Raw genomic sequence first — 27912 nt, forward strand, 5'->3', positions numbered from 1 at the left:
CGGTATTATTCAGGTTTAAGGAGCGTTCTTTGGACATTTAGAATATGGGTCTCAATAGAGGTTTTTATGGCACTTTGTGACACACCGTCTCTTTCCTGTTGACCTACAGCTCTGTGCGTTGAGCCGATATTTGCAAAGCTGAAGTAAAGATGCATGTCCAGAAGAAAATCACATTTATGGTCAGAGGGAGAAACATTATGAATTATGAAAGACTTGGATATCAACAGGGTTTTGATATGCCCAAATATTGCAAAGCTAATCTTTTCGAGGAGGTGTTTGACAGAATAAAATAGCGGGATGTGTTCACAAAGTCCACCAAGTCCCCCACCGGTAGTAAACTTTGAAATAAACATAATTTTTCGCAAAGAAGCAAAATGACAGAAGTGGTTCCTGCTGTTCCACTTTTCCATATTTTGAACTGATAAGACATGTAAGGGCATTGACCCGTCAAACACAGCCCGTGAATGGCGTCCACCTGGGATCCACTGGCCCCGGTGATGAGGCTGCAGCATGGGGGCGTTTACCGGTAATCGGAATCTACACGGCTGCATGTAAACGATGATATCAGTGGAATATTAATTTAATTTAGCCATGTAAACAGCTCTTTAGGAATATTGTTGTTTTCTGAAAAGGGCAAAAACCTAAATATTTGGTGCATGTAAACATAGTCAGTGAAAGGCTAGAACCAATCTCCATCCTCAACCATACTTTGAGGTGTCCATAGCAAAACCCAAACTACAGGACCTCCTCTGTTCAGAACTGCCATAGATCCTACTAACAGAGACTCACTCTGATATCAGAGTGACATTCTTAAGAGTATAACACTGAGTTCAAAAACAGCATGGTCATCATTAATGAAGACGAAGACACACACACACACACACACACACACACACACACACACACACACACACACACACACACACACACACACACACACACACACACACAGTATCAGTTGCATACAATGGTATTGGGATAGGTTTGGTTGGGTTTAATGAATGTCCTATTTGATTCTTAACCATTCATTTGTTCCAAAAGAAATCAGGACTTCAGTGTGTTGCAGGCTGCTGGGCCTAAGTTATCTCCCCGCCGGTCTTAAACATCAGGGAATTAGTGATTTTTTAAAAGATGTTTTTTGAACTAAAATGTGTGATACAGTAGTGCATTCCCTTGAGGAGTAAGTTAGTGCCTGGGTTGTATGCATAACCTTCGAGCGTTGTGAAAATTTACCTCAGTCTCAGAAACAAAGACTCTTTTTTACAAAGTTTGGATATTGCTATAGTATTTTGTTAAAGTATTGCTGTATTCATGCCTGTTTATATCTTGAAGGTTTCAAAAAGCTTGCATACATTGAAGTTATTTTGCTCTTTACATCTGTTATGTTGTCCAGTCTCAACATGCAGTTAGGAGGGGATATGACAGTCAAAGGTGTTAATCCATAAGTGATACATATTTGGCTGCATGGCAAACACATTTGGCCCTGAGCCATATACCTGCTTTCAGTTGAATGAACATAGTTGAGTGGATCAAGCTGAGGCTGTAGCTGATCTCCGAGGATAGAGGACCGGAGCAGCAGCAGTGTATTTAGTTGGGTTGTGTAATAAAAGTTTGTTGTTGTTTGTGATGTACACACAACAACAAATCTTTATGAAAGTGTTATGAATAAACAGTCTTCATTAGCTGCTTCTCATGGTGGGGAAATGCATTTCTCATACTGTGCATATCAACCAGATTATTTTTTCCGCACTTGATTTTACACTTACAGGAACTCAGACATGTGTTAGATATGAAAAAAATGCTTTAATCAGAATTCATTCAAAAAAGCTCTTTAGTATTCTATTGAACTTATATTGTATAAAGGTCAACATGCTGTAATTTGAAAGTATATAGTCTACTGTCATTGAATGGATACACACAATAAAAAAGCCATTAGTGCAACAACAAAACTGCCTTTAAATCATTATAAAACATAATGGAATTTGTTTTTAAAGCACATAACATACAGACAATATTAACGGTAAGTAATGGTTAACAGCCGAAGTAGGTAATTAGTGATTCAAAGAAAGTGTCCCGTTGCCTTGATTGCAGTTGAGAGACATAGGAGGAGTGGAAAAAAGGTTTTCCTGTCTTCCTGTTACATTAACACTTGAAAATGTGATTAGCCTGACAGTTTAAAGGCTGCAGTGGGACAGGAAGTACTTAAAAAGGTTCCTGTTGTTTAATTAAAAATCATGAATTTTCTGCCATCAAGGGGTGATACCATCAGCCGTGCTGAGCCTGGGGAGTGGAGAGGCCGCCAACTATTTCTCCAGATGACGGTGCAGAGTCGGGAAACCAGCAGGATACATGCTAACACCAGCAGTACGACTGATTGGACACAAAAGTAAAGAAGTTAAAAAAATGAAACAGAGGGGGATTGGGTTAGCCACCAGAACTTAAATGAACCTCCAGGTTTATAAATGGATATCATTATAGCAAGAATGGGAAGGCAGCGCACAAAGATTTATTTGTAAATAGAATCACATTATATTTGGAAGCAGCTGTCTAGCAAACCTTGTAAAAGAATCTTGTTTTTTTCTTGATAGAACTGTAGGGCAAATGACATTGACAAAATGCGTGTGGACATAGACTTAATGTGTCTGTTCTGTTCATAATCTGTTCATCCAGGATTCATATACCGTGAATATCAGATAAAAAAGAAGCCACGTATTTAGCTTGTTGGGCTGGGCAACTCACAGTCGTAGTGATCCAGTTTTTAACTCACCCATGAACACAGAATTTGGAGTGGGATCATCTAGGTTAAAATGTTTGAAGACGTTTCCGACCAGAGCAACGATCACCACGGGGTACACGGTCAGGATGTTACGCACCCAACGGTCCAGCACCCAGTTCTCAAGGAGGAACCTGCACACACAGACAACTGTAAAATGTACTGAAGTGCAGTGATGGGTTTTTCAGAGCTCCCATAAATGTGATCCCACAGAATGGTATTGATCCCAGACCTTAAGCTGCCCTTAGCAGCGGCTGTCTTAGAAAACATTTATCAAGTTTCACACTTAAGATTCCAAAAATGACAATATTTTAGATCTTTCTGACAATCATAAAAGACAGAAGAAGCTAATGAATCTGATAGTATCACATCTATCACTCTTCTACTTTTGAGATGCCCATCTTCTAACCTCATCCAATCAAAGCTTACCATCCCACCACCTCTGCAAACAGGATGCAGAGAGAAGCTGTTGCTGCTGTGGTCTTGGCCACACCCCACAGGTGGAGAACCAATGAAAAATTGATCAGAGAAGCAATGGAAATCCATGTGGTGTAGAGAGCCAGACCATTCTGGACCTGAACATATGAACATATACGAGCACAAAAATGACACTATTCACAGGGGACTTTCTTAAAAATTGAGACTTATCAGCCATATCTTGAATAAAGAGCACATAGTCTACCAACACTCTGTCCACACACACACACACAGTCTGCCATACCAGTATTCTTAGACAGTACAGGTCTTTGCGATGGAACGTCTGTAACCAGAGTCCATAGTAATCTGTGGCAAAGCAGCAGAAGAACATAGCTGTGAGGTTGGAAATTGTCATCAGGATTAATACAACCAGAGCCGCTAGCATCAACCTGCAAGACAGAGAGAGAGAAAGAGAGAGAGAGGGTCAGCAGTGATTCCATTACAAGTGCACATTTCAGAGATAGCAGATCAAATGAGTTCTGCCTGGAGTAACAGGTAACTTTATTATACAAGGCCTTGATATGCTTAGTAAAAACCTGCTATGAGATAAATTGCATAAAATGGATTCTTCAAAAACGTATACCCCTATTTCATATTTTATTGATGATTGTGTTTCGACTATTTCAGCGATACTCATTTTATCATCCCCAAATGTATTGTACTGTACGCGGGCAGACAACTGAGTTTAATTTAGTTTTTGGTAAGATTGTGTGACGTGTAACGACTTCGACCCAATTACATCATTCATCGCATACGCATTGCTGCTTGTTTTTTGAGTTTGAATCAGCTGCTAAATCTCCTGACTTCAGAGCAGCTTCTTTCCTCTGGCTGTGAGACTCCTTAATTCATCCTCCACCCACCAGTTATAATAAAGGTTTTCCTTTGTCGCAAATTGGGACTACAAACAAAATGTCATGGTGCAACCCTGTCGTAAACTGACAAATATAAACCCTTGTTATCTTTTTCTCTGCCTCTAATTGGCTGCTGACTTCTAAACGCTAACAGTAGCCTAGCTTCGATGCTAACCGGCTCTAAGAGGCCCGGCAGGAGAGAAACCCAGGCATGGCACTTCATGTTTTTGTGTAGATTTTCAATAATGGCAGTTTTACACAAAATATCACATCATCATTTATGTATTCATTTTATATTTTGAAAAGTTCCGTCCTCCAGGAAACTACCCTTTAAGAAGAATATAAAGTCAATTTTCATCATAAATAAACCCTTTCATACCTTAATGCTTGTTAACACTGTTCTTAATCCCAACTCCTCTCAATGGGACTTAATGTAGTCATAGTCTTATTTGTACTCATGGTTATCTGCAGGTATGTCCAATCCTCCTCGTTGTACTTGCCTACCTGTCCTCCCCTCACCCATAGTGTCATTACCCAAATCCACATTACATCCCTTTTTTAATCCTTGCTGTTGTTGTATTTAAGGTTTTTTTGTGCAAAAGAATCAAGTACTAAGTAGAAGAAGCAGACATACTCTCTATCCCACAGCAGCAGCCATATCATGTTCATCACCATGTTGGACAGCCAGCAAAAATAGAAGGAGTATGGCAACAGAGACTGAGCCCAGGATCTATTCACAGAAAGAGAGAGATCAGTTTCATCTGCATTTTGCTCCGACTAATGAGTCCTATCAGACAGGTTAAATCCACATGAGAAACTATTTAGTAGGACTACATTGATGTTATCTTACCCTCTGAATACATATGTAGTGATGTACATCACCATCAGGGTGAGCCAGGTGTAGATAACACCCCAGATAGAGAAGGTCCAGCCAGCTGGAGTGATGTCTGTCTCATAGCGGCTTGACACATTACCTGTAGTAGATTTGAAAGGACCTGGAAACAAGCAGAGACATTGATCACAAGACCATTAGTGAGGTCCATCAGGGGTGTTTGGGGATAAGGCCTTGCTCTCAGTCAGTGCTCTGTGCAGGTCAAGCTCTTTTTTCAAGATTACAGACACATTCTTGTCTAGACACAAAAATATGCTGAATGAAGATTTTCTTTAACTGGAAGTGAAACACCGCTTTGACCACGAAAAAAGTACACTGTGTGGACAGAGTTTTCATTCTATTTTTTAGAGAAATTTGTTACAGAGAATGTTTATCCGTGATCTTTTTATTGACCTAATTTATGTGCACTTGTTTTACTTGATCTCAGTGTAAGAGTCTTTACTGCGTTTTGCTGTCATGCTACTTTTTCTCCTCTCCTCTGGGCTTCGATTTTGCAAATGTAACTACTTCTATTATATTATTCAGGACGATGGTGCCATAATCTCTTTTTTGCATTGAATGCATAGCATATGTAAATCACTAGAGACCAGCCAGTTTTCAGTAGATCGGCCATGACAGTTTCATCTTTCCAATTGGCCACATTTACACAAGAAGGTGAATAAACATTGAAATGCCGGCTGGGAAGAGACTAGAATTGGTGATTAAATATAGAAAGCCTTTAATAAATGTTGGCTAGGACAAAACTAAAAACAAAGATATGCACCAATATACAGCAACACTTGAGACACTGAGGAAGGCAAATGTCCCATCCATTTGAGATCCTAGCATTAAATGTTTATTAAAATATACTCAATATTTGCATGATGTATTTATATTTTCTTTTGCTATCATTATAAATGTTGTTGCCAGATCTGGCAATATTGTGTTGGTGAGAAAAAGAAAGGTCGGATCAAAGTTAATTCTTTAACCTAGCTAGCTAGAAGGCCAAGGTTACCGCCATGTTGGTGTTTGTGACATACACTGTGCAAAACCAGAGATGTAGTTCACTAAGCAGTTTCACACAAGATGGTACTACAACAAACCTACGAAAAAAACTGCAACTTTCTTGATTGGCCAAAATGTCTTTTACATTGAAAAACATCATATAATGTATGTACTTCATGGCACCTTTCAAACATGATCAAAAAACCCGTTCAGCAGTCTGCTGGTCTGCTTGCTGGTTCCACCATGCCTTTGATGCTACACTTGTTAAAGGAAATAAGGCCTGTCAATGTCAACGTCTCCATCTTCAGTCTGACATAGCCACCCTCAAGATGATTTCTATGGTATCAAGTCAACTCAGACTCGGTGGAGTGGGCAGATTCAATAGGTCTGGTCCGGGGAAAACAGGTCAACTCTTTATCTCTGCAATAAATTAGCCTATTGGCAAAAATGTCTGTCCATCTCTCCATAGTTAAGCCTTCTGCGTGCAAAACCAACAAGTCACAAATACAGGAAACTGACTCAGTGGGCGGACTCCTTTCTGAACAGTTTGTGGTATTCCACAGCAAGGCCTCAGGAATGGATTTGAAGAAAATCTTACAAAGTAGTCACGCCATGCCCTTTGGCTCAAAAAGTATTTTTCCAAAAGACTTAAATTGGGAAAGAGACGTCTCTAACTAAACAGATGATAGTTTGTTTAGGTTAATCAACTTATCAGTACAAACTCTTGAAAAGCTCTTGTTTAAATCATTAGGTCGTAAAGGCTGTAAAAATTTACCAACAGTCTAATACAGTTGGAGTCGGTGATAAAGGGAAATCCCCTAGGTTTATACTGGGAAATTCACTTTTTTTTTTTTGCATTGTGTGCTATTGAGCAATCTCCATAGAGATGACTAGGGGGCCGGCTCCAACGCCGTGTCCAGTTCTATTTATACATCCATGTGCCACTCCCTACCCATAGATGTCCCTTCAGTTTAGATGTAAAGCTCAATGTCACTAGCATTGAACGGTAGATGAAAGTGAGAAAAGTTTTCCCCTTTTTTTATTTGGGTGAACACTTTTACACGGTACAAAGGGATTTTTTTCTCATCAAAAAAACCGCTTCAACTATTCAAAATAAAAAAACTTTTGTTTTGTTCTTCCGTGTTTTTATATATATATATATATATATATATATATATATTGCTTACCTAACGCTAATTGGCTGCGCAACAACTGTTTTTAACATGTTACGTGAATCTCAACGTTACACAAGCAGGGTCATGGAAATCATCTGCCATCGTTTTGTGTAACCAACAGGAACGACGAGTTCCCAGCATCCCGGGAGTCTCCCTCCCAGTAGAAAACAGTCCCATAACCAGTGAAAACTCAGCTGAATAAGGCACGAGGAATAACACAGTGTTCTAAATCACGCGTGTCACAGACAACGGAACGTGGAGTTGAACGTTCGGGAGTTGTTTACTTCTGGAAACGTAACCTTAACTTGAGAACCGTAAAGAACATTCCAGTGTCTGAACGACTCTTATTTCACTCACCTCTGCCCGATCCAGCCAAAGCGTTAAGGATTAAAACGGCAATAAAAACCACCGTACACAGGATAATAACAACAATACGTGGCAAGCTGTTGTCCTTCATGTTGGTTGTCGGCAGCCTCGTCCTGAGTCCCGTCTGTTGTTCTGCTGATAGCTAGCTGTCACTGACAGTCGGGGCGGAGGAACACAAACGCACGTTGGCTAAATGATGCCTTCACGTGTCGTGCTCGGTGTAAACGCCCAAAGCCTGGGAGCGAACGTACAAACTAGGCTAAGAGATCAGTTTTCACTGGAAATCTGACTCTTGGCTAATCCCATTTTTTGATACGGTAACACTACTAACTGTACACAGGGGCGCCGAAAAGGGGGGGTAAAGGAGACGGATTCTAGGGGCCCATGATGGAGGGGGGCCCAGAGAGGCCCCTAATGATGATGAAATTATAATACAGAAAAAATTCAGAGTTAGTGAGTTAGTATTCAGAGTGCTCAGTTCTTCCCCTACTGTACATGTCAACTGTCATGCTGTTCTTCTTTCACAAATATGGTAATGATAGTCAAAAATACCATTAAAATGCATAATTGTATGTAAAATAGCATCAAAAAATTTTGCCGCTGTGTTGGGGGCCCTGTAAAGATTCTTTTCATGGGGCCCAAAATCCCTAGCGGCGCCCCTGACTGTACATAAGGCATAAAAGTGCTTTTCTTCTTTGGCATATGAGGAATGAGGATTTGACTGAGGAGGAGTTGCATTTGATTAAAACAGTCCACGTTGGTTCGGAATGTGTATCCACAGAAGAGGGAACCATTCGTTCATGTTTAGAAGCTATAAATCACTCCAAGTTCAGTCAGCAAATGCCTTCTTTATGTGAATACCAATACTGACCTGTGGTTGGGACCAATGTTAAACTTTTGTCTATGCTGTCACATACCTACATGGACAGTGGACCTCTGCATTTAACCCATCCTAAGCATTTAAGAGCAGTGGGCTGCTCAACAAGAACTTGATGAACTACTTGGCCACAATGTTTGCTCACTATTGACGAGACTCTGTAGTCCCTCTGTTTCTCACTCATTAAGTCATTGTTTATCTAAGTGTCCTTGGTTACTGGTTAACATTTGTCTATATCCATTGTTGCAACCTGGCCAAGAGGAAATCCGGCCTAAAGGAAACCCTGGCGCAACATGAAAAATGAGACTGTCCTCTTCCCCGATCACAAAAACCACCAGCAACGAGGTATTGGCAGTCCTTTTAAAAGTTTATTTAAAACTTCAAGATACGTCTATAAACAAAGACTCACACAGACTAGTCCTCTCTTTTAACAGACATTTTAAGTGTCTCAGTGCTATAAGCAGGATTCTGTTACAGAATGATCTGATGGAGAAAAACCTAAAGGATGACAAGGCTCCACTCAAAGTGGGGTCTCTGGGGTCAGACTGAGCATACAGCAGCTACCAGCCTTCTCTCAGAGAGGAACACTGCTGCCTCAAGAAGACACCACTGTATGGACAGCCAGCATGAGAGTTCATGTACAGGGTGACATACAGACATAAACATTCCCACAGAGCACCAATCAACTGTAAATGTTGAAGTTTGATCCAACTAGTAAAATGACACAGTGCTGCTCCATTGTCATCATTGAAATACATACAGTAAATGTACCCATGACCGTCTCTCAAGAAGCACCATGTGTTCCAGTGTGCCACTTTATACTCCATCAGTCTCCAATGGCTAAAGGTGCAGAGTACAAAACGCACAGCATATCTATCGCCACCTCATGGCTCTCAACATGGAGACGGCCGAGCCGGTGGCTTGCAGCTAACGGTGCTTACAGCTCAAACAAGGGCACCAGTGCTGAAACAGTGTTTCTCCGAGGGGGATCCTGTGGGTGGGTGTTAGTCTTCTGCAATGACTCCTTGTGGTGGGATGGCATTATCAGCCGTAACCGCCACATTGGAGAGCGGCGGTCATGAGATGGGCAGTGAGGCACTGTCACATGCACTAAAAGTTTAGTTTTGAATCAAATGTGGGCAAATTTGAAGCTATTTGATCTGTTCATCTGCTGCATGGTTCCAGGCAGGTAGGATACAGTTTGAGCTGATGACACCCGCCTACTGCTGCTGGAAACAGGGTGGACGCAAACTAAAAGAAGCTTAAATGCTCTGCAGAGCTGAGGGGAACTTTAGAGTTAGTGATAGTTTTTCATTGCTGCCAGGGGCCCTTTTTAATAGTAATTTGATCCATTGTTATTATCGTTTTACTGATACATCTTCATAAACCCGCACGATTTCTTTTGTGGATGAGAAAGCACTACAAAAAACATGTTACAGCTTTTGGTGATAAGATATAAATTTAATTACAGATTCATTGAAACATCATCTGAAGTGTCATTTTTTTATGCGGCTGTCTTTATCAAACGGTACATCCACTGAATCCAAAAGTGACGTGTGTATGCATGTGTTTGTTAAGAGGCCTTTGGTTGGCAGTCCTGAGTCTCGATGCTGCTGTTTTCGTAGTCTTTGTGAACGTCCAGTGGTCCATACAGGCCCTCCAACACAGCCAGAACTCTGCTCTGGACAAAATCCACCTGCTCGACCGGACAGTATTCATCTAGACTGGACCTGAAAACACACACGGTAACAAACACATTAAACCCCTCTTCCTTTACTATTATACCTTTAACAAGAGGGGCTCAAATTCAAATCCCAACTATGTGTGGCTGTATTATTGACCTGGACATAGTAACCAGTGTAGGTTTGGGCACAGCCTTCAGAAACAGCTGTACTGCTGAGATTAGTCTGTCGATCTCCTCATCAGTGCTGATGTGGTGAGGCAGCTCAACGGTATCACAGGTCAGCCCTGCCTGATGGACCTGAGGGAGAACAGATGGAGAGAGCAGGAGGGTTGAAGAGGGGAGAGTGTCCAAAAAAAATCAGAAGGGACCAAAGGAGAAAACAAGGAAGAGGAGAGAAGCAGTGAGATCAGATAAAAAGTCATACAAAATAAGAGTGCAAATAAAACAATACACCAGTATGAAACTTGATATATGTCATTTGAATGAGTTATTTATGCCTGTACTTTGAAAGGCACTGTACCATCATTCTAAATTACCAAATTGTTTTTGAATGTTTCATTTACATCACATGGAAAGTTGAATGTCCAACTGTCATTTTGAGTAACCCCCTTCCAACCCAATGTTGCAGTCTTTAAGGTCTTCATCAGGCAAACATCCATGTGGATAAAAGCAGGCTGTGTAAGAGACATGACTGAAAAACACCTATGATCCTAAAACAATGTCGAAAATAATGTACCTAAAAATACAGCTGAGTGAGTCTTTACTGCGTTTTGTTGTCATTTAAACATGCTCAGATAGAGAGACGCCATTCAAACACTCACCAGTCTGCTGTTGCTCTAGCTACCACATGATGCGACATTATTAAGATTCAGCGAGAGTCATTGAAAGCTGATTCATAAGAGTAATCAGCCACTGGAGATTCTCAGCTCTAATAACAGTTTGTGTAATAGTTGTTGTATCAGGGGCATATATAACTGTAGTACATACGTGCATGAACTTTCTTACCATTTCATAATCAGGGCACAGATTTCTTGACTTCAAACTGGAAACCAGTTTGGCTAATGGAGCCATGCTGAAATCACATGAGAGAAAAAAAAGTAAGGTAACACACTCCTACCTAAAATATTCTAACGACATAGACTTTATGCTAACAGGCACACAATGCAAGGCTCTGCCCTTCTTCAATGCAACAGTTACAGTCCTGCCGCAGCTCATCAGTCAGTGATGATCATCATGTTTCATGAGTGTCAGAAATGTCAATAGAGTGGGCTACTGATTGTCTAGTACATAGTGAGTAAAGAAATTACTTAATCTTCCCATAACACACATGGATCACCGGTAAAGGAGTGTTGGCTCTGTTTGACGTGTTGGACCCGTTACAGGACTGTGTGGGTGTGTACAGAATGTACTGCTTAACATCTCTCTGATTACGCTGCATAACAACCACCATCAGTACTACAAGCCCTGTTCACAGCAGGTATTAAGCATCCAGCAACCTTTAGTTCTGAAAATAGAAGCCAATGGGGAAATGTCTCAAACGTGCATTCTCTTTACAGACCATCAGGGGGCGACTCCTCTGGTTGTATGGAAGTCTATGAGAAAATGACTCTACTTCTCTCTTGATTTATTCCCTCAGTAAACATTGTAAACATGAGTTTATGGTCTCAATCTCTAGTTTAAGTCTTTTTCAATACAGTATGATGTTAATTTAGTAAATTATGGTGCATTTAGAGTCAAATAGACCATACAGATCCCAGAGTCCAGAGCCCTGGACTGTGTCTGAATTAACTCCCTCGTTCACTCATTCAGCAGTTAGTACTATCAGCTCACAACAAGAAGGTTCTGGCTTCCTTTAGCTTCTCCCCACAGTCTACATGGGCGGCTGTGGCGTAGTGAAGAGCAAGGTAGTTCTCCAATCAGAGGGTCGGTGGTTCGATACCCGGCTTCAGCAGTTGATGTGTCCTTGGGCAAGACACTTAACCCCAAGTTGCTCCCAAAGGCTTGCCATCGGTGTGGACTGGATGTTGCATGAATGTTAGTTAGAGTCTGATGGTGGCACCTTGCATGGTAGCCTGTCATCAGTGTGTGAATGGGTGAATGATATGTAATATACTACTGATTGTAAGTCGCTTTGGATAAAAGCGTCTGCTAAATGACTGTAATGTAATGTAATGTAATGTAATGTGACGTCTACAGTCCACAGTCTACAGGCGGGACAGGTTGAGTCTAAATTGCTCGTAGTTTAATGGTTGTCTGACTCTATGTGTCAGCTGTGTGATTGACTGGCTACCTGTCTACAGTGTCCAAAATGATAATCACCATGATTTTTAGGGACGAAATATTTTGATGTACTTTTACATATAAATAAACCACCATCAGTACTAACTTTTGGAATAGCATCACCCGGATTACACTCTTTTTGGGCCTAAAAAAATACGTCATCCCTGGAGTACCTAATAAATACTTTTTTAGTATACTTACAAGTCAACTGAGATTTCAGATGTGTCTCTCTAACGGTTAGATTAACACCAGTGCTGAGGCGGCATGTTGAGAAACTTTACCCAGGGTTGCTGGCCCAGCGTGTAACCGTCTCTTCCCCATCGTCCTCCAGCAGATCAGCAAATGCTGCTTCTAGGTCTTCTAACTGATGTACGCGGCGATCCACACACTCATCCAGCTCCTCCTGGAGAGAGGGAGAGAGGGAGAAAGAGAGCAAAAGAAAGAGAGAAAGAGAGAGAAACACACACACAAGTTACAGAACAATGCACTAAAACTACTCTACAAATTCTTCTGTACCGTCATTGTAATAAAGATTACAACACTACTATGTACTCCTAAAGTAAAGATGGTGTAAGTAAGTCAGTCAGGTTGCCAAACCACACCAGTATGCTATCAGTAAGGATGCTCTCTATATGGTAGCCTGACAGAACCTGACCAGGGTATTTATGGGACATATCCATTGAGAAGGAGTCTGATCTCATCAGCAAATTTCATGATGCTGTTATCATGACATTTGGCAACACAGTCATATGTGAAACGACTTGTGGATGGAGTAAGGGACTAAAGCAACAACCCCGTGGTTCTCCTGTGTGGAGAACTATGGTAAAGGAGTAACTGGTATCTACTCTCACTGTCGGGGGGTCTGTCTGTCTGAAAGTCATACAACCACATACAATGATCAAGGTCCTAAAGCTTTTACACCAATTTAGATTCTGACATAGGTGTTGTTACCTTCAACATGTATTGATACAGTATGCAGAGCCAGGGATACAGCATATTCTTTACATACATATATTTTAAACTAGACTTAACAGGTTTCTCTAATGCAGTGAGCTCATACACCTCTGTGTTTGTCCACGGCTCCTCCGGCTGCATGCTCAGGGACCTCTCGTTGTCGTGATTCACACTTTGTCAAAACACCTTTTATAACCTGTTTGTTACTGCCATTGACTGTGTGCTGACTCCTCATTGATCACTCTTAACCTTCCTCTGGCCGGTAGGGGCTGCTAGTGATATAACACAGCCACCTGACACATCAACTCAGCAGGTGTTTATGTGTCCTTGGGCAAGCAAGGACTCATCAACACCTGTGCCACATCAACTGTGCCACAGAACCACTGTGCCAGCGGTGTGTGAATGCTCCGATAGTCCTGATGGGCAGGTAGCACCTTGCATGGCATCAGAGTATGAATGTATGTAAAGTGATATAGTCCGTGTGTGTGTGTGTGTGTGTGTGTGTGTGTGTGTGTGTGTGTGTGTGTGTGTGTGTGTGTGTGTGTGTGTGTGTGTGTGTGTGTATAAGATGGTGGTTGGTGGGGGTGGACTTAATACCATCTTTGGTTAAAAGAGATTCATAAAACAAAGTCTGACCTCGTCAGGATCAGGGCTGGGTCCTCTGAAGTTGTAGAGCTCCTTAAGGATGTCGTACTCTTCCTTGACACAGACAAGACATACCGACAACATGGAGCGTAGATCAGTTCAAGGTGCCATATATTGCATTAAACTACAGAGAGGCCTCTGTGTAGCCGGACATAGTTTAAATGTACAAACACAATTGGTGTGCTTCAGTCCATCACTGGTATGTTGTTTTAACTAAATGGGATAAACAGGTGAAAGACTGGATCATCACCTGTGTAAAATTGTGAATTTGGGGCCTAATATGATTATGCTCATCAACTTGTATATTGTATGTAGGTTTTTTTATATTTTTGTCATATAAAGACAGGCACTGATGATTGCTGGTTGATATGTGTTAACCAGCAATCATGGTTAAGGCTCTATTTGATCATGTGACATGACCTTACATTGCTAGTTTAGGCGATATCTATCACAATGAAGACGTCCCTGCCAGCATACGTGTGAACCCCACAGTATGAAAGTCAACACAACACATCCTTTTTCACTTCAGTGAACGCCATTTGCCCACTGACTGGCTTTCTCCACGGATGCCTGTCATGTCCCGACCTCATAGCGGGGACGGATCTTACGGAAGCCTCAGCAGGGAGCATGAACAGAGCGGTGATGAGCAGCCAGTGGATTCAGCTGAGTTCAGAGGGCTCAACGCAGAAACATGTCTATGGGCAGGGTGCATGTCCACGGAGAGGGCCGCGTGTCCCAGGCCCCACCATGACGCGACGACATTTCACTCACTCGTTGATTAAAACAAATAACGTTTTTCAAAGAGCTTATTCCTCTACCCTCTCCAGCTTCCCATGACGTCTAGTTGAGTTCAACTGGACTGAATATGACGTTCCGTCTGCCAAGTGTCAAAGAACTCACACCGGCTGTTTTGCCCACCCTTCCCTCCAGCTTAAACCTGTGGTCCCTACTAAAGACAGACAGAGGTTTTTTTGTCCACATTCTTTCTGGCTCCAAAGAAGACCGGGATCTCAGGCCTAAAGCAGCGCCTTGCCACGCAAAACATTATTTTTGCTGACCATAAGGAAGTTGCTGGAACTGGTTCAGCCGGGTGATGGTTCACCGTCGACTTAAAGGATTATGACTTTCTTCTCCAGGTTGCTCCGAACCAAAGGAATTTCTTGCGTTTTGCCTTCCAGGGGCACACAAGTACAACAAGGTGCCGTTCAGCTCCTCCGTGGCCCCCTGCACCTTCATCAGATGGGTGGAGACGATGCTGCAGCCACTGTGTTTCAAACAGCCAAACTTATCTTAAAACCAAGTTGGGGTTCAGGATCAGCTGGACCAAAAGCAGCCTCCAAGCCAAAATGTGGAGTATTTTGGGGTTGTGCTTGAGATCATCCAGGCGGCTATAGTGGGATCCACCATAGCATGTTACTAGGCAATGTGGTCATGATTCCAGGAAAGGAGGCTAGATCCTATGTCCTTTGAAGTTGAGTCCATATTTTCCTTTTTTGCAGTGTTTGGTGGATAGAGGGCTGTCTCATGCCACTGTTAAAGTGCATGCAGCAGCCATTTATCTCTCCCACAAGGGTCTTGGAGACAGGAGGGTCCTTGGCCAACCTCTTATGGAACGTTTTGGTGTTTGTGCTTGTGCTGACCTCAGCTAAGCGAGTATGTGAACTAACTCTATCTCTTTGTGCGCTGCAAGCCTATAGGCAGTTGGGAAGAAACCCTTCCACCAAGGTCTGCGCACGCAGCAGTGTCGGCAGCTATGTTTGCTGTGATGAGTGTCGAGGATATGTGTACGGTGGGGCTGTTTTTAGGGTCTGTGCTCCCTGGGACGACACAGGAATGGTGAAAAAGGGTGGGTTTGTGTCGGTGGTGTTGCACCTTGGGTCTGTCCAGTTCAGTTAGGTACTATGTGGGTTGGCTGGGGCCCCTTACTTCTCTGTCAGGCGGCCTAGGCTATAAAGCAGTAGGTTGGCTCTGGCAAACTAACCCTTAGTCGGTCAGGATGTGTGTGGTTGGGTCGATGTTATGTCACGGCAGGGTGTGAATTCACAAAGGTTACGATATTGTAACCCTATTTCTATCCTCACAGGGGGAGCCCTCTACCAAGGAGGCCCTGCTGCTCCTACCATCCCTAAAAACGGGGTGTAGGATGTTGAGCAGCAAAGTGTTCCGCCTTATGCACTGTGGTGGGTTCCCACGTGTTCGAGTAGGCACATCCTTCAATTCTCAATGGGCGAACCCGTGCTTGTAATTGGAAAATAATATCACCCATGGAATCAAGTAGAAAACTACCCGAGCACTAGGGTGGTAATATTGTAACCTCCAGGGAACACACATTTTGTGCGGCCCCTCTGGACAAAAGTGGTAGGACCAGCATGGTTAAGCAATCACATCTGCAGCTAGAGCAACTACAAAACTAGAGGTGTAAATGTGGGAGGTACCTGTGTGTATAATTCCTTGAAGGGATTCTTACATGAGAAGAAATCCAAATCAATGTCCAAGATGTATGGGTCTGTCTCACTAAGAATAGCAGAAATTATTTTAACAACGTAAGTGGTGGATCCTTCCTCGTCATCATCATCACCCAAGCTTGACATGTTGCTGCCCTCTCCCTGTTGCAGTAAGTCAGTACATCTAGAGAGGGGCTCAGAGCAGCTGGCCTCCCCAGCTTTACTGCATTCTGTACGGGGTTTCTTGGCAAACCATCTCTCTGTGTCATCTCCAGTTTTCTTTCCTGAAATGTCACACAGAAAAGCAGTTAACAGAGTTAAATGGAAAGGTGTTCATGCCCATTAGTGAATGGAGTTATAATCTGGAATATAATGTTAGTTAAAAAAAATAATAATACTAGTAAATCATAAAGTGATAAAAAAAAAAGAAATTTGAATATAAAAAAATGTTGTTTTAATATTTATGATATTTTGGGAGTATATCCACATAAAATCTGAGTGCAGCATGTAGGAAGTGCATGGAAAAGATAGGAAGGCCTATTAAAAGTGTCCGCCCCCCACAGGTGGTAAAGAACAAAAGCCTTTCTGGTTGGATAGCTGAGTAATCATGTTACCAATCTCTCTACTTTCCACCTGCCCTTAGGGGCTCATTCCTCACCTGTAGGTGATCCGTGACTTGGTTGAACAGGATTGACTTTGACTACATTCAGCCTGAAAGGTTTGGAGTTCTCCAACTGCTTCTCTGACAGATACAGACCATCACTGAGGAAGTAGTTGTCTGTACTGGTCACCCTGCACAGAGAGTAGAGGGCAGAAACTCAGAAACAAAGTGAAGTTCATGACAAACCAAAGAGAAAGGACAAGAAAAAACAATCTGTTCTACATTTAACGGGTCCTGTATATCTACTAAGGTGGTTACAATTATTCTGGCTCAACGACCTCAGATCTGGCTAAAGCTGGGTGGAGCTGTGTTGGAGCAACATTAAGTCACAAAACTCATATGTAACACAATGATAACAGGGAGAGTCGTACTGCCCTAACAGTCCTGAGTCTAATCCGTCTATTAAGGCAACAAAAACACCTGTGTGGGAGGAATTCTCAAAGCACATACTATCATTTTTAATTCACACACATTTATACATTGATGGCATGCAAGGTGACACCTGCCATTCAGGACTGAAATAATTCACATTCATACACCCATGGCACAGCATCAACATGGACTGGAAGATCTAACCAGGATCGAACCGCTGATCTTCCAAAGGGAAGACAACCTGTTCCACCTCAAAGCCACAGACGCCCAGTTTGTAAATTCCTGCTCCCTCTATGTGTGCTGTTATCGAGCTTCTCTGTGCTTTGATGGTCCACAGCTGATAACGCCGTCACGCCCACGATGTTGCCACAGATACGATGCCCTTCCTCTTTTGTGCTAGCCGCCGTCGGTTGAGAGCCATGTGGAGGCAACAGCTATGGTCCACAGGATAAGGTCCTCTGATAAAGCAACAGAGGATTTCCCAAAGATGTTTGACCTGCCAAACCAAACGGCACTAAACTGCCCCAGGGAGGAGAGGGGAGATGGAAGCTAAGCTAACCCAGCTAGGACCTAAAGCTATGCAACTACCCAGCCTTCTGCTGGCTTTCCGATGTCTGGTCGCAGAAAAGTGAGATGGATGAAATAAGACTTCAGGCCAACCCAGCAGTGGTAGATCGGTGACTGTTGACCCAACATCTTCACAGACACCTGGCTCCATCGTTCACCCCGGATCAAACTGTACTTGACGGGTGAAACGACGGACAGAGAGCAGGACTCCAGTGGGACAAGAGGAGGTGGACTCAGTGTTTACATCATGATGCTTGGTGCTTAACCACAGTCAAAGTAGATGGACAATGTTTTCCTCATGTCGGCCATATTATCTGTCCAGAGAATTATTTTTGTTGCTGCTGTTTACATTCCTCCAGATGCAACAAAAAAAAATGCAGTACAGGAATGTAGTACTGTTTTAGTTTTAGTTGTGTTTGTCATGTGTTGAAAATGGGCTACAACAGCAATTCGTCTTGCATGTGATGCAAATGATCCTTGAATCCTTGAAGTGCGATGCCGAGTCTGGTTTAGTGTATATCCTACCTGATGGTGGAGGTGGAGGAGTCTCTTCCTACAGCCATCCTGTGCTCCCCCTCTCTGATCTGCTGGGCCCAGTATGGATGCAGCCACGACACACATGACACATGGCCAGCATAAACCATGGGCATGATCCAGTTTTCTATACTCAACTCACTGAAAAAAACAAACATACAATGATTGTTGAAGTCCAACACAATATAACAGTTTGACTTTTAGAACATCCTTCCATCCTAGCAGAGTAGAAGATGGTCTATATGGGAGAATCACCCTGAATCCTTTACTTCTTGGCCTGCCTTTCGCTTTAAAGTTGCTTAATAATAGTTTGAATTTGATGACCCTTTGATTATCAAATACATTTTACATACAGCATATTATCTCAACATTGCCCGACAAGTTCTGTTCTTTTAACTTTCTCTTTTCTTGTAGGAGTTGTCCCCATGTTACCATGACAACGCACTCTGTCAGACCAGTTACATTTAGCTTTGTTTATGCTGTGAAATGTTTCCCTTACACAAAGGTTTCAAAGCATAGTCAAAGCAAAGTAATTGTTAAAAAAATCCATCAATGACAGAAACATTTGTTTAACGTATCCTCTGCCTGACGTCCAGCTGCTCATGACTGGATCCCAGTATGGGTGACAGACTGCTGCATAGGGGCCTCACGGCATGGACACATTCCCACTGTAAACGCACTGGGTGTTGGACTGAGGCTTCAAGTAACACATCCTACCCGTAGCCTATTTTAATTCATCTTGTACAGGGTAGTTTTGCCGATCTGTAATACTTCCACATGGCCGACTTTTTTAATTTATTTTTTTACACAAATCACATGTGATCACGACACCCGTCGTCATGCCAAAATCATCATCATCATCCAGTGGCTTCTTCTTCAAATATGCAGCTGGTAACTGTTTCCCGAGACAGCACGTAAATAACCAACACAAAATGTAGCCGGCACTAAATCAATGCACCACAACAGATAAACATTGGCCACTGTCAACGGTCTATAGGCAAATATTTAACATTTATAGTCAGCAAGGTAAATATCGGCAAATGTTGGATTGGATTGTACTTGGTTTGTAACTGTGTTTGATACAAAATCCTACCTGAAGAGTTTCTCCTTATCAAACACTGTGTCAGCAGACATGTTGACGGGGATGAGCAGATCAGGATGGGAGTCTAAATGAATCATCTTTATGTTCTTCAGTGGAAGGTGTCTTGATGCAATGGCACGATAAATATGGCCCACCACCTGGTAAAAAGTAAAAAAAGAAATGTTAACATCTTTGACACAGTTATATGTAATGAGTAAACTGGTATAGTATCTTAGCTATTTGGAAGCCAGTCATTGGTATGGTACACGGTTAATCGACTTGTATACTTGTATTTGTATAGCGTCTTCTAGTCGTTGAAGAACTTTACATAACATGTCATTCACTCTTTAATGTATAAAAAGCAACAACAAGACGCAAAAATGTGCTCCCAGAAATAAACACATTTATAATATTTGTTGCATTACATATATTTAGGGCCCAAGCATTAAGTGCCCGGGTTGAAAGGTCCCTGGCACTGGAGCTGTGAGGAACATACTGTTTTTCTAGAGATTATTATTTTTCTGCTACTCAATCGCATTTTTGAGGGGCTTGGGATGCTCACAAAGTTACACAGTTGGCACACGCTGGTGAAAATAAGATGGGCTCGGTCGTGGCCACCAGGCTCCATAGCCCGCCATCACACAACAGAGTAGGGGATAAAGTTCCTTTGATGAACATCTTGAAATTTTTGAAAACATTTCGCCTGAAAGCAAGTCAGCCATGTTAGATTTAGATCATACATTTTCATTAGAGGACTTTAGGATGCACGTTGTGCCCATTCATTTTTGATGCCCTTGGTATTCTGAAAATGGCATGAAACTTGGCACGAACATCAAAACCTGTCAACATCGAGAGAATATAGAGTGATTGGACTCATCCATGTTTGGCAGGCCCCGAAGCCGCCCTAATGTATGAAGGCTGTAGTTGGGACATATTTGCTCCAATATTCATGACAGCTGGAATGCATATTGCTCTCAGGATTTTAGACATATTTCATATAGACTCTCATTCCAAACCGGAAGTCGGCCGTTATGAATTTTGGGCTGTTTTCAAGTACTTTAAGCAAACTTTAAAAAAAACTCCTCCTAGAGGGTTTATCAGATTTGTTTCAAATTTGGATTGTATAGCCCTCTGGATAATGTGACGCTAAATTGCGAAGCAACAGTTAATAACTAACGATTATGTCATAGGTCATTTGACAAAAGGCCCTTTACAGGTATGGAACCTTTTGAAAAACCTTAGAGGATTCAACATCCATCTCAACTTTGGTCAGCAGAGTCTCAACACCTACTCAAAGATCAGCTGCGGCATTGTTGTGGTGAGAAAATGAATAGTTTCCCCATGACACAGGAAGCTGTGGGAACTTGACATTATTTTGCCCAATATGCCCCAAATTTCACATGCTGGATAAGAGTCCAGGCTTTAAAGGCACGTAAACACCCATATTGGGTTATAGTCACAGAGCCACCTACTGGCAACACAAAGCCAGCCTTATTCGACAAAGATTAACTTCCCCCGTGTATGAGGGCCTGTTTATCGCTACTTGAAGCTTGATGGAATATTGCTGTGACAGAACCAGAACCAGACAGCACCGCGTGACAAAGCTGCAGATGTGTTGGTGCGTTAAATCACCTGCAACATCTGATTTAGAGACAATGTGAAGCACATGAAGTTGTTTGACTGTGAGGTGAAAAGTTGGCCGTCAACATCACAAACGAGATAAAAGTTCTATGTGAACTGCGGTTTAATTGCACTTAACTATCACAGTGTTTTACTGACGATCGTTATCGGCCAATATTCAGTAAAGAGATATGAACCCTATCCCTGATAATGTTACACTGTGAACAACAAACCAGTTGAAACTGACAGGATGAGAGCTAGTAAAGGTGGCAGCACAGCTAAGCTAACATACGCAGGGTTCCGTTCAGTTACATTGTGATGCGTTCAGGATCTGTTCATTCATCCATTCATTCATTTATTCAATATCCCTAACTGTTTATCCTGTTAAGGGTCGCGGGAGGATCTGTTCAGCGAAAATGATTATTCCACAAATGAAATGTTACCATGTGTTCAATGTTAACTTGTAAAATGTAGTGTTGATGAGAAACTTTTTCACATTAATATAAAGTAGATATTAGAGATGAAATATGAGCTGTTTAACTTCCTAACACTAGTTCTAAGCAGATTATAATACATCATTAAAACTACTAATGACAATATTTCTTATTTTTTTTACTTTTTTAAATAAAAATACATTTAAGTCTACCATATTCACTGAATTGGCAGTGTGAGGAACATAACTGAAGAAAGCAACCTTTTTTCATTTTAAACAGATAGAAGGAGCTATAGACCTACATGTGTTTGGAGGAGGAGCCTGCCCCATAATGTAAGTGGAATGTAATTGACTCAGAGTTAGTAGCCTAGTAACTTACTTTTGAATTGTGAGTTTACTGTATTGCTGAGCGGGGATCTCAGTAATACAGGATATTTGCAAAAATGTCTTTTTTCACATATTCACGGTTTGTTTTTTAATTTCAATGTTTTTTTCTGTTTTTCACCACAGCCAAAAATGGATTTATATTACAGTAACTTAAAAATAATTTTCTTTAAAGAAAGCCAAAGCTGACAAAACATTTTACATCTTAACCCATGTGAACCAAGAGCTTAAAAACAGGGATCAGGACTGTACTAAAGACATATGGACCTTGAGCATCTGTTGAGGGCTGTCAGCAGCAGTGCTGCAGTGTACACACCACATGTGTACCGGCCACAGAGGTTCAGCGGCTGCTCGTTCAGTTGTGTGGTTTCTCTCACCTGTTAACATGGGTGCCAAAATGAAAAGCAAGAGGTTGCTTGTATGTAACCATCGACAGTATAAACTGTGTGTGAGCGACTCCATCGGGTGTTCTATCTCCCTCGTCCTCGTGTGTGTTAAAACAGAAAACATAAGTAGGTGTGTGCTAAACCAAACTTGTGTTTATTTAGTTAAAGACGCTATTACAAATTCCATGTTGTGGCAAAACGGACATTGGTGACTGTGATGAAATCAGTAACACTTGGTCCTAATGGAAAACTATACTGTAAAGCATCTACAACATACACATGATATGTAAGTCACATATCCATTAATAAGCTGATGTATAACGGCATAGTATCTTAAAGATGCTAAATACAAGTTTGGAGATTCCTATTCTCAACATTGCGACAGCTGAGCCGGCAGCTCACAGGTGGCGGTGCTAACGGTGCTAACAGTGCTAAAAGGTCAAACAGTGCAAACAGGGCAAATGTGTTGACCCGTGTAGAGGTCCCATTTGTGCAACTCAATCAGCTCTTCAACAAAGATGGGTTCATAATCATCAACTCCAGAGAAATTACTTCCCACTTTTCTCTTGCAGTCCATGGAATTATAGGATATTCTGGTCAAAGGTGCGTTCACCTTTGTCCATGCAGTGAAACGCAACAGGAGCGAGAAACCAGAATCTGAATCAGAATCAGAAGCTGTTTATTGCCAAGTACGTTACACATACAAGGACTTTGGCTAGGTGATCGATTGTAAATAACAAACCAGCCGGTGCGCTTGTTCTTCTCCCTCATGTCGTGCATTTCGAACACTGCTATCAGAGATATTTCTTTCCAAAGTGTGTTTACTGTGCAACAAACTTGACGAACTCCAGCTGGTGGAGAAAAACAGACACTTTTCTTCATCGTCTGTTTAATGCTTCACAGAGAATTAGCTCTGTGGAATGACATCACCTCAGCCCTTTAGCTGGCAGGGTCCACCTGTTCAGAGTGGATCAGGATGCAGAGAACTCCAGCAAATCAAAAGTTGGAGGAATCTGTTTTTATTCCAACAGTGCCTTGTGTAACGATGCGACAGTGATTCTGCAGCACTGTTCTCCTGATCTGGAATATTTTTTCATAAATTGCAAACCATTCTTAAAGGGACAGGTTTAGGGAGACAAAATACAGGTTTAGCAAAGCAGTGAGAGATGTTAAACGTGGGAACTCTGAGAAAGTGCAAACCAGTGACTCTGCTTCTGTCAAGCCTAAAGCAACCCCTCCATGAACGACCAGCGTCTGGCAAACAACCTGAACAAGTTTTACTATCAGGTAAGACAATCGAACAGTCCTGACTCCTGATCCTGTCCCCCAAGACCCCATCTTTCAGATCCAGCTCTCGAGAAATACCATGTCCCTGTTGATATTGACTTCTATGGGGCAGTTGCTTGGAATTCTCACTTTCAGGCACCTTAGAGTCAAATGTGGAAGTTTGTCTGGTTCAATAGTAAGATATCTTCGACCAGCAGAAGTGTTCAGGAAACAGTCCAGAAAGTTTTACAGCTCCTTCCCACTCTAGCTGTGATGTCAACCACTCCCTAAACAGACCTTTAAATACACACCAATTATAAAATCTGAAACAGTCTGAAAATTTTACAAACTGAATTCTTGAAAACTGTGCTAGACATCAAAATGCCCATTTTGTCCAATTTTTCTACATTTAAGTATGGCGAATTGGTTTGTAACCAAAGAGGAATGTTTTATAGCTCTCTTCATGTCCTACTCCTTCTATTCTCTTGCGGAAAGTTTTTTGCAATTTTTCGTGTAAATGTCCAGGCTAATCTCTTTGAACACTAATAACATTTCGAACATTTGATTGTATATTTTGAGCATTTGTTGGCAGAGCAGCAAAAGGAGAAGCAAAGCAAAACAAATTGTGATGGAAAAAAGGACAATAAGTGGAGACTAGAGAATGCAATTGCTTAAGAAATTGTGTCGTGAATGTATGCTGAAAAGCTGCACTGTACTGAATTGCTGGCTGTAAGAGTTGATTAATAACAATAATGCAAGAAAGATGTGAAATACATCAAAGTCCGTTGAAAAGCTGATGCTAACCTGCATCACTTGATTAAATGTGAGGGTAAAGTAGAGGGTTACATAATTAGGAAGAGTTAGTAAAGTGGGAATCGGTTTAATTGGTATGAATGTCACTGAAAAGTTAAATAATACCAATATTGTATAAAAGTTGTGGAGTATTTTAGTTTTGTTTTGTTTAAACAGCTGATGCAACACTGTTCTGGCTTTCAAAGTTGAAAAAGTCCCAAAACGTCGAATATGTCACGTTTTGGTTGAAAAGCTGAAGCTAAACTGGATTGCTGGCTTTAATCTGTATGAAAAGCAGTCGAAGGACTATTAATGAGTTGTAAAAGTGGGAAATGAAAAGGTCCAATGTGGGAAACTCAATCGGCTGTGTTGAATATTGTCATCATGACCTTAAATTATGTATGAAGAGGTACACATATGGGAAAGAGAGCAGGTTAAAGAGAAATTGGGGAAAATTCTGCAGAAAACATTGAATATTTCTGAAAGTATGAAGGACATGCATGAGAAAGGTAATAGCACACATGTCCTAATGAAGCTGAACGTTTTGAAGTTTGAATTAAGTTAAATTGAAAAGTGTGGAAGGAGTTAGATGACGAAACATGCGGTAGAATAATATAAATAAATATTTTTTGTAGAAGAACATAAGTTTTATATACCAATAAGCTTAGTGAATAATAATCAGTCAAGTCTCAAGCCTCGTTGATAGCAGGCGCACTGAATAACAATAAACGGACACAAACCTCGGCGTTTGAACCCTCATTATGTCCGTTGTACTGGTGGAGCGCTGGGTAACGTGGCCATGTGTTTCCATGACCATCAGATACTGCGTGCATGAGTTTCTGGAAATTTCATATTGCAAATTTTCCACCACTTCCCGTGTACACCATGTGGCTCTAGAGAACAGGAGTTAAACATGCATTGTGTTAATGTGGAAGTGTACAACACACAATGTGAATCTATGTAAATCAGAGGATGTTTGTCACACCATGTTGGTGCCATTGTCAGTAGGTGATACTATGACTGTGAGTCAGTACGAGCATGCGGTCCTCAGAACACGACTCTTATAAAGCACGTTCAATATGGGGCAGATTTGACCATGCACAGTCAAGTAACAACAGCTCATTGGTTAATGACATTCATGGTGGCTGGCCTCCATGATAAGGCTGTTCCGTGTAACCACAGGCTCCAGAACAGTTTTGATCACACAAGACTTGTACTGACCAAATGTTGAAGTCAATCTCATTCATTCTCTCGCAGGTCTTTAGTAGTGCTCTCACATTACAAATGAATTACTGTCGATATATATAAAAAAAAACGTTTGGAATACTTCATAACGAGCAGTAATGTGTAAGTACTTCGGTACGTGCTGTTTGTTGTTATCCCTGATACACAGTCAGTAATAAATCAGGGGATGATAATCAGGCAGCAGAATAGCTAGCTAGGTGGGAAACACACAGTAAGTCATTCTGTAGAAAGTCTGTAGAGACAAGCTAACATGTCTGGAGGCCAGGCTTACATCGTGGTGGTCCTCCACTATCCACACCGGCAGCTCCTTGTAGGACCTCTTCAGCGGCACACAGCTCATTCTTCCCGGACACAGCGTGTGTTTACCCCGCGTTGACGTGATTATTACACTCGACTTCAGCTCATTGACGTCCCGTTCTGTCTCCTCCCTCTCAAGAACATAGTTTGATCACGTTATCCAAAGTTTGTTTGCTAGAAAAAACTAACGGGAGCCATTCACTCCACTGACATTAGTAAACAACCGGAAATGGCCGCAGCATGGTTTTCTGTCCGACTAGAAACAGGAGTCAGGATAAAAAGATTTGGTTCCTAGTTTTCGGTAATAAATTCGGTAATAAATAAAAAAGGGGAGACAAAGAATTGTAAAAAGTAGGTTTATTAAACTTACCCGCCTGTGAAGCATTACACAAGATAATTAGTTAACTTTCTACACGACTGTGTTAAAACACATGAGATACAAACTAAAATAAAGCAGATGTATTCATAAGTATAATATTCATATAAAATGAGTTGTGTTTGATTTATATATATACTTATATGTATATATATATATATACTTATTTTACCCGCTGTATATATATATATATATTATACACACACAAACCCAGCCCCGTCTACCTATATGAAAACAAGAAATACAGTTAATTAGTGCTTATTTTAAGAGAATGTTCTCATCCATAAATAAGTACATAAGTATCAGGTGATGTGATTACAAGATGTGGTCAGACAGAGCCAATTACCAGGAGCTCCAAAAAATGTGGGAAAAAAAATGTGTTTAAGAAAAGCACTGTCTCTCTGCGTTTAAATAATGTGAAACCACTTGAAACTGACTTGCCATCAATACAACAGCTGTCTGTGGGGGTGATTGGAGAAGGAGTCTCAATGCCACTCTGTGCACCTGACAACACAGTCGTGTTCACTTCAGCAATTTACACAAAAAAACTGACTAGAAACTAAAATCATAGTTGCTGATCTATGCAGAACACTTTTGAGACTCTTTTGTTGTGCCACTTTAATGTTATTTGATGATATCTTAGATTTCTTCAACGGGTTATTTCATCACAGCTGGCCATGAATGTCAGTAGCAGACAGTACGGCCCTCATCTCAGTGCTCGCTGGGTAGGAATGGGATGGTGAAACAGCCCTGATGAAATATTGAGTTGGGATTTGTGTTGGCTTTTTTCTTTCACATTTGAAAAGCTGCTTATATAATATTAATGGCTCACTGGCACAAACCCAAATAACACTTCTAGTTTGAATGTGTATGAAAAAGTGGATCTTGCCTGAACATTTGTGTGGACATAGCGCCACAGGATAGTGAAATTTATCCCTGATCAGAAGAGCTTTCTGCTAGCTTTGGCAGATATTCTGACCCAATTCTGATAATATTTCAACTTTATTCTTGAGAACAGAGATTTGTAGGATATATTTGAGTATGCAGTAAGTTTTGAACATGAGCAGAAATCCTGATGAACCACATATGAGCTGTTCAAATTCAGGGGTTTATGCCTTTTTCATTGACGTGAATAAATGCCACAGGCAGATCAAGAAACACGAAAAAGGGACACAATAGAGGAGGTAAGAGAACATCATAGGGTTAAGGTTAGGGTTAGGGTGTGATGACTAAGAAGAGATAACATTAAATGAGAAAAGTTGATCTACAGGAGAATAAATATATGAAAGCAACACAGAATACCTGTGAGCCTTAATATAATGTATACCATTATATTTTTATATAATGGTATACATTAATTTTCCCCTGGTGCCTGACTTTTGTGTTTTCCTTCACATGGATAAAAACATTTCCTCCATAAATAAAGGCATAACGTTTCACCAAAATGCAGGAAATGAAGTATTATTACAATAAAACTGAGCATAAACATGTTTAAC

At 41.3% G+C, this 27912-nt stretch overlaps 2 protein-coding genes across 3 annotated transcripts; both read right to left on the reverse strand.

Moving 5' to 3' along the window:
• Nucleotides 1–1789: 1789 nt before the first annotated feature.
• LOC129116492 (uncharacterized) lies at nucleotides 1790–7743 on the reverse strand. Its single transcript, XM_054627358.1, has 7 exons — nucleotides 7510–7743; nucleotides 4952–5096; nucleotides 4736–4831; nucleotides 3495–3639; nucleotides 3203–3348; nucleotides 2768–2907; nucleotides 1790–2370 (listed from the first exon to the last, which is right to left on the reverse strand). Exons 1-7 carry the CDS (start codon nucleotides 7607–7609, stop codon nucleotides 2222–2224), a joined length of 921 nt encoding a protein of 306 aa, XP_054483333.1. The 5' UTR covers nucleotides 7610–7743; the 3' UTR covers nucleotides 1790–2221.
• A 2094-nt stretch (nucleotides 7744–9837) lies between these two features.
• On the reverse strand, nucleotides 9838–26275 carry c3h5orf22 (chromosome 3 C5orf22 homolog). 2 transcript variants are annotated; one of them, XM_054627340.1, is made up of 11 exons: nucleotides 26015–26103; nucleotides 25239–25391; nucleotides 19630–19775; nucleotides 18528–18677; nucleotides 17061–17194; nucleotides 16394–16686; nucleotides 13950–14012; nucleotides 12641–12762; nucleotides 11085–11151; nucleotides 10237–10376; nucleotides 9838–10125 (listed from the first exon to the last, which is right to left on the reverse strand). In XM_054627340.1, exons 2-11 carry the CDS (start codon nucleotides 25329–25331, stop codon nucleotides 9969–9971), a joined length of 1365 nt encoding a protein of 454 aa, XP_054483315.1. In that variant the 5' UTR covers nucleotides 25332–25391; nucleotides 26015–26103; the 3' UTR covers nucleotides 9838–9968. The 2 variants fall into 2 exon arrangements, with proteins under 2 accessions (XP_054483315.1, XP_054483323.1); XM_054627348.1 differs by lacking the exon at nucleotides 25239–25391 and having other exon boundaries at nucleotides 26015–26275.
• Between the last annotated feature and the right edge of the window lie 1637 nt (nucleotides 26276–27912).

Source organism: Anoplopoma fimbria, chromosome 3 (assembly GCF_027596085.1).
Source record: "Anoplopoma fimbria isolate UVic2021 breed Golden Eagle Sablefish chromosome 3, Afim_UVic_2022, whole genome shotgun sequence".
In the NCBI taxonomy this organism is placed as follows: domain Eukaryota; kingdom Metazoa; phylum Chordata; class Actinopteri; order Perciformes; family Anoplopomatidae; genus Anoplopoma; species Anoplopoma fimbria.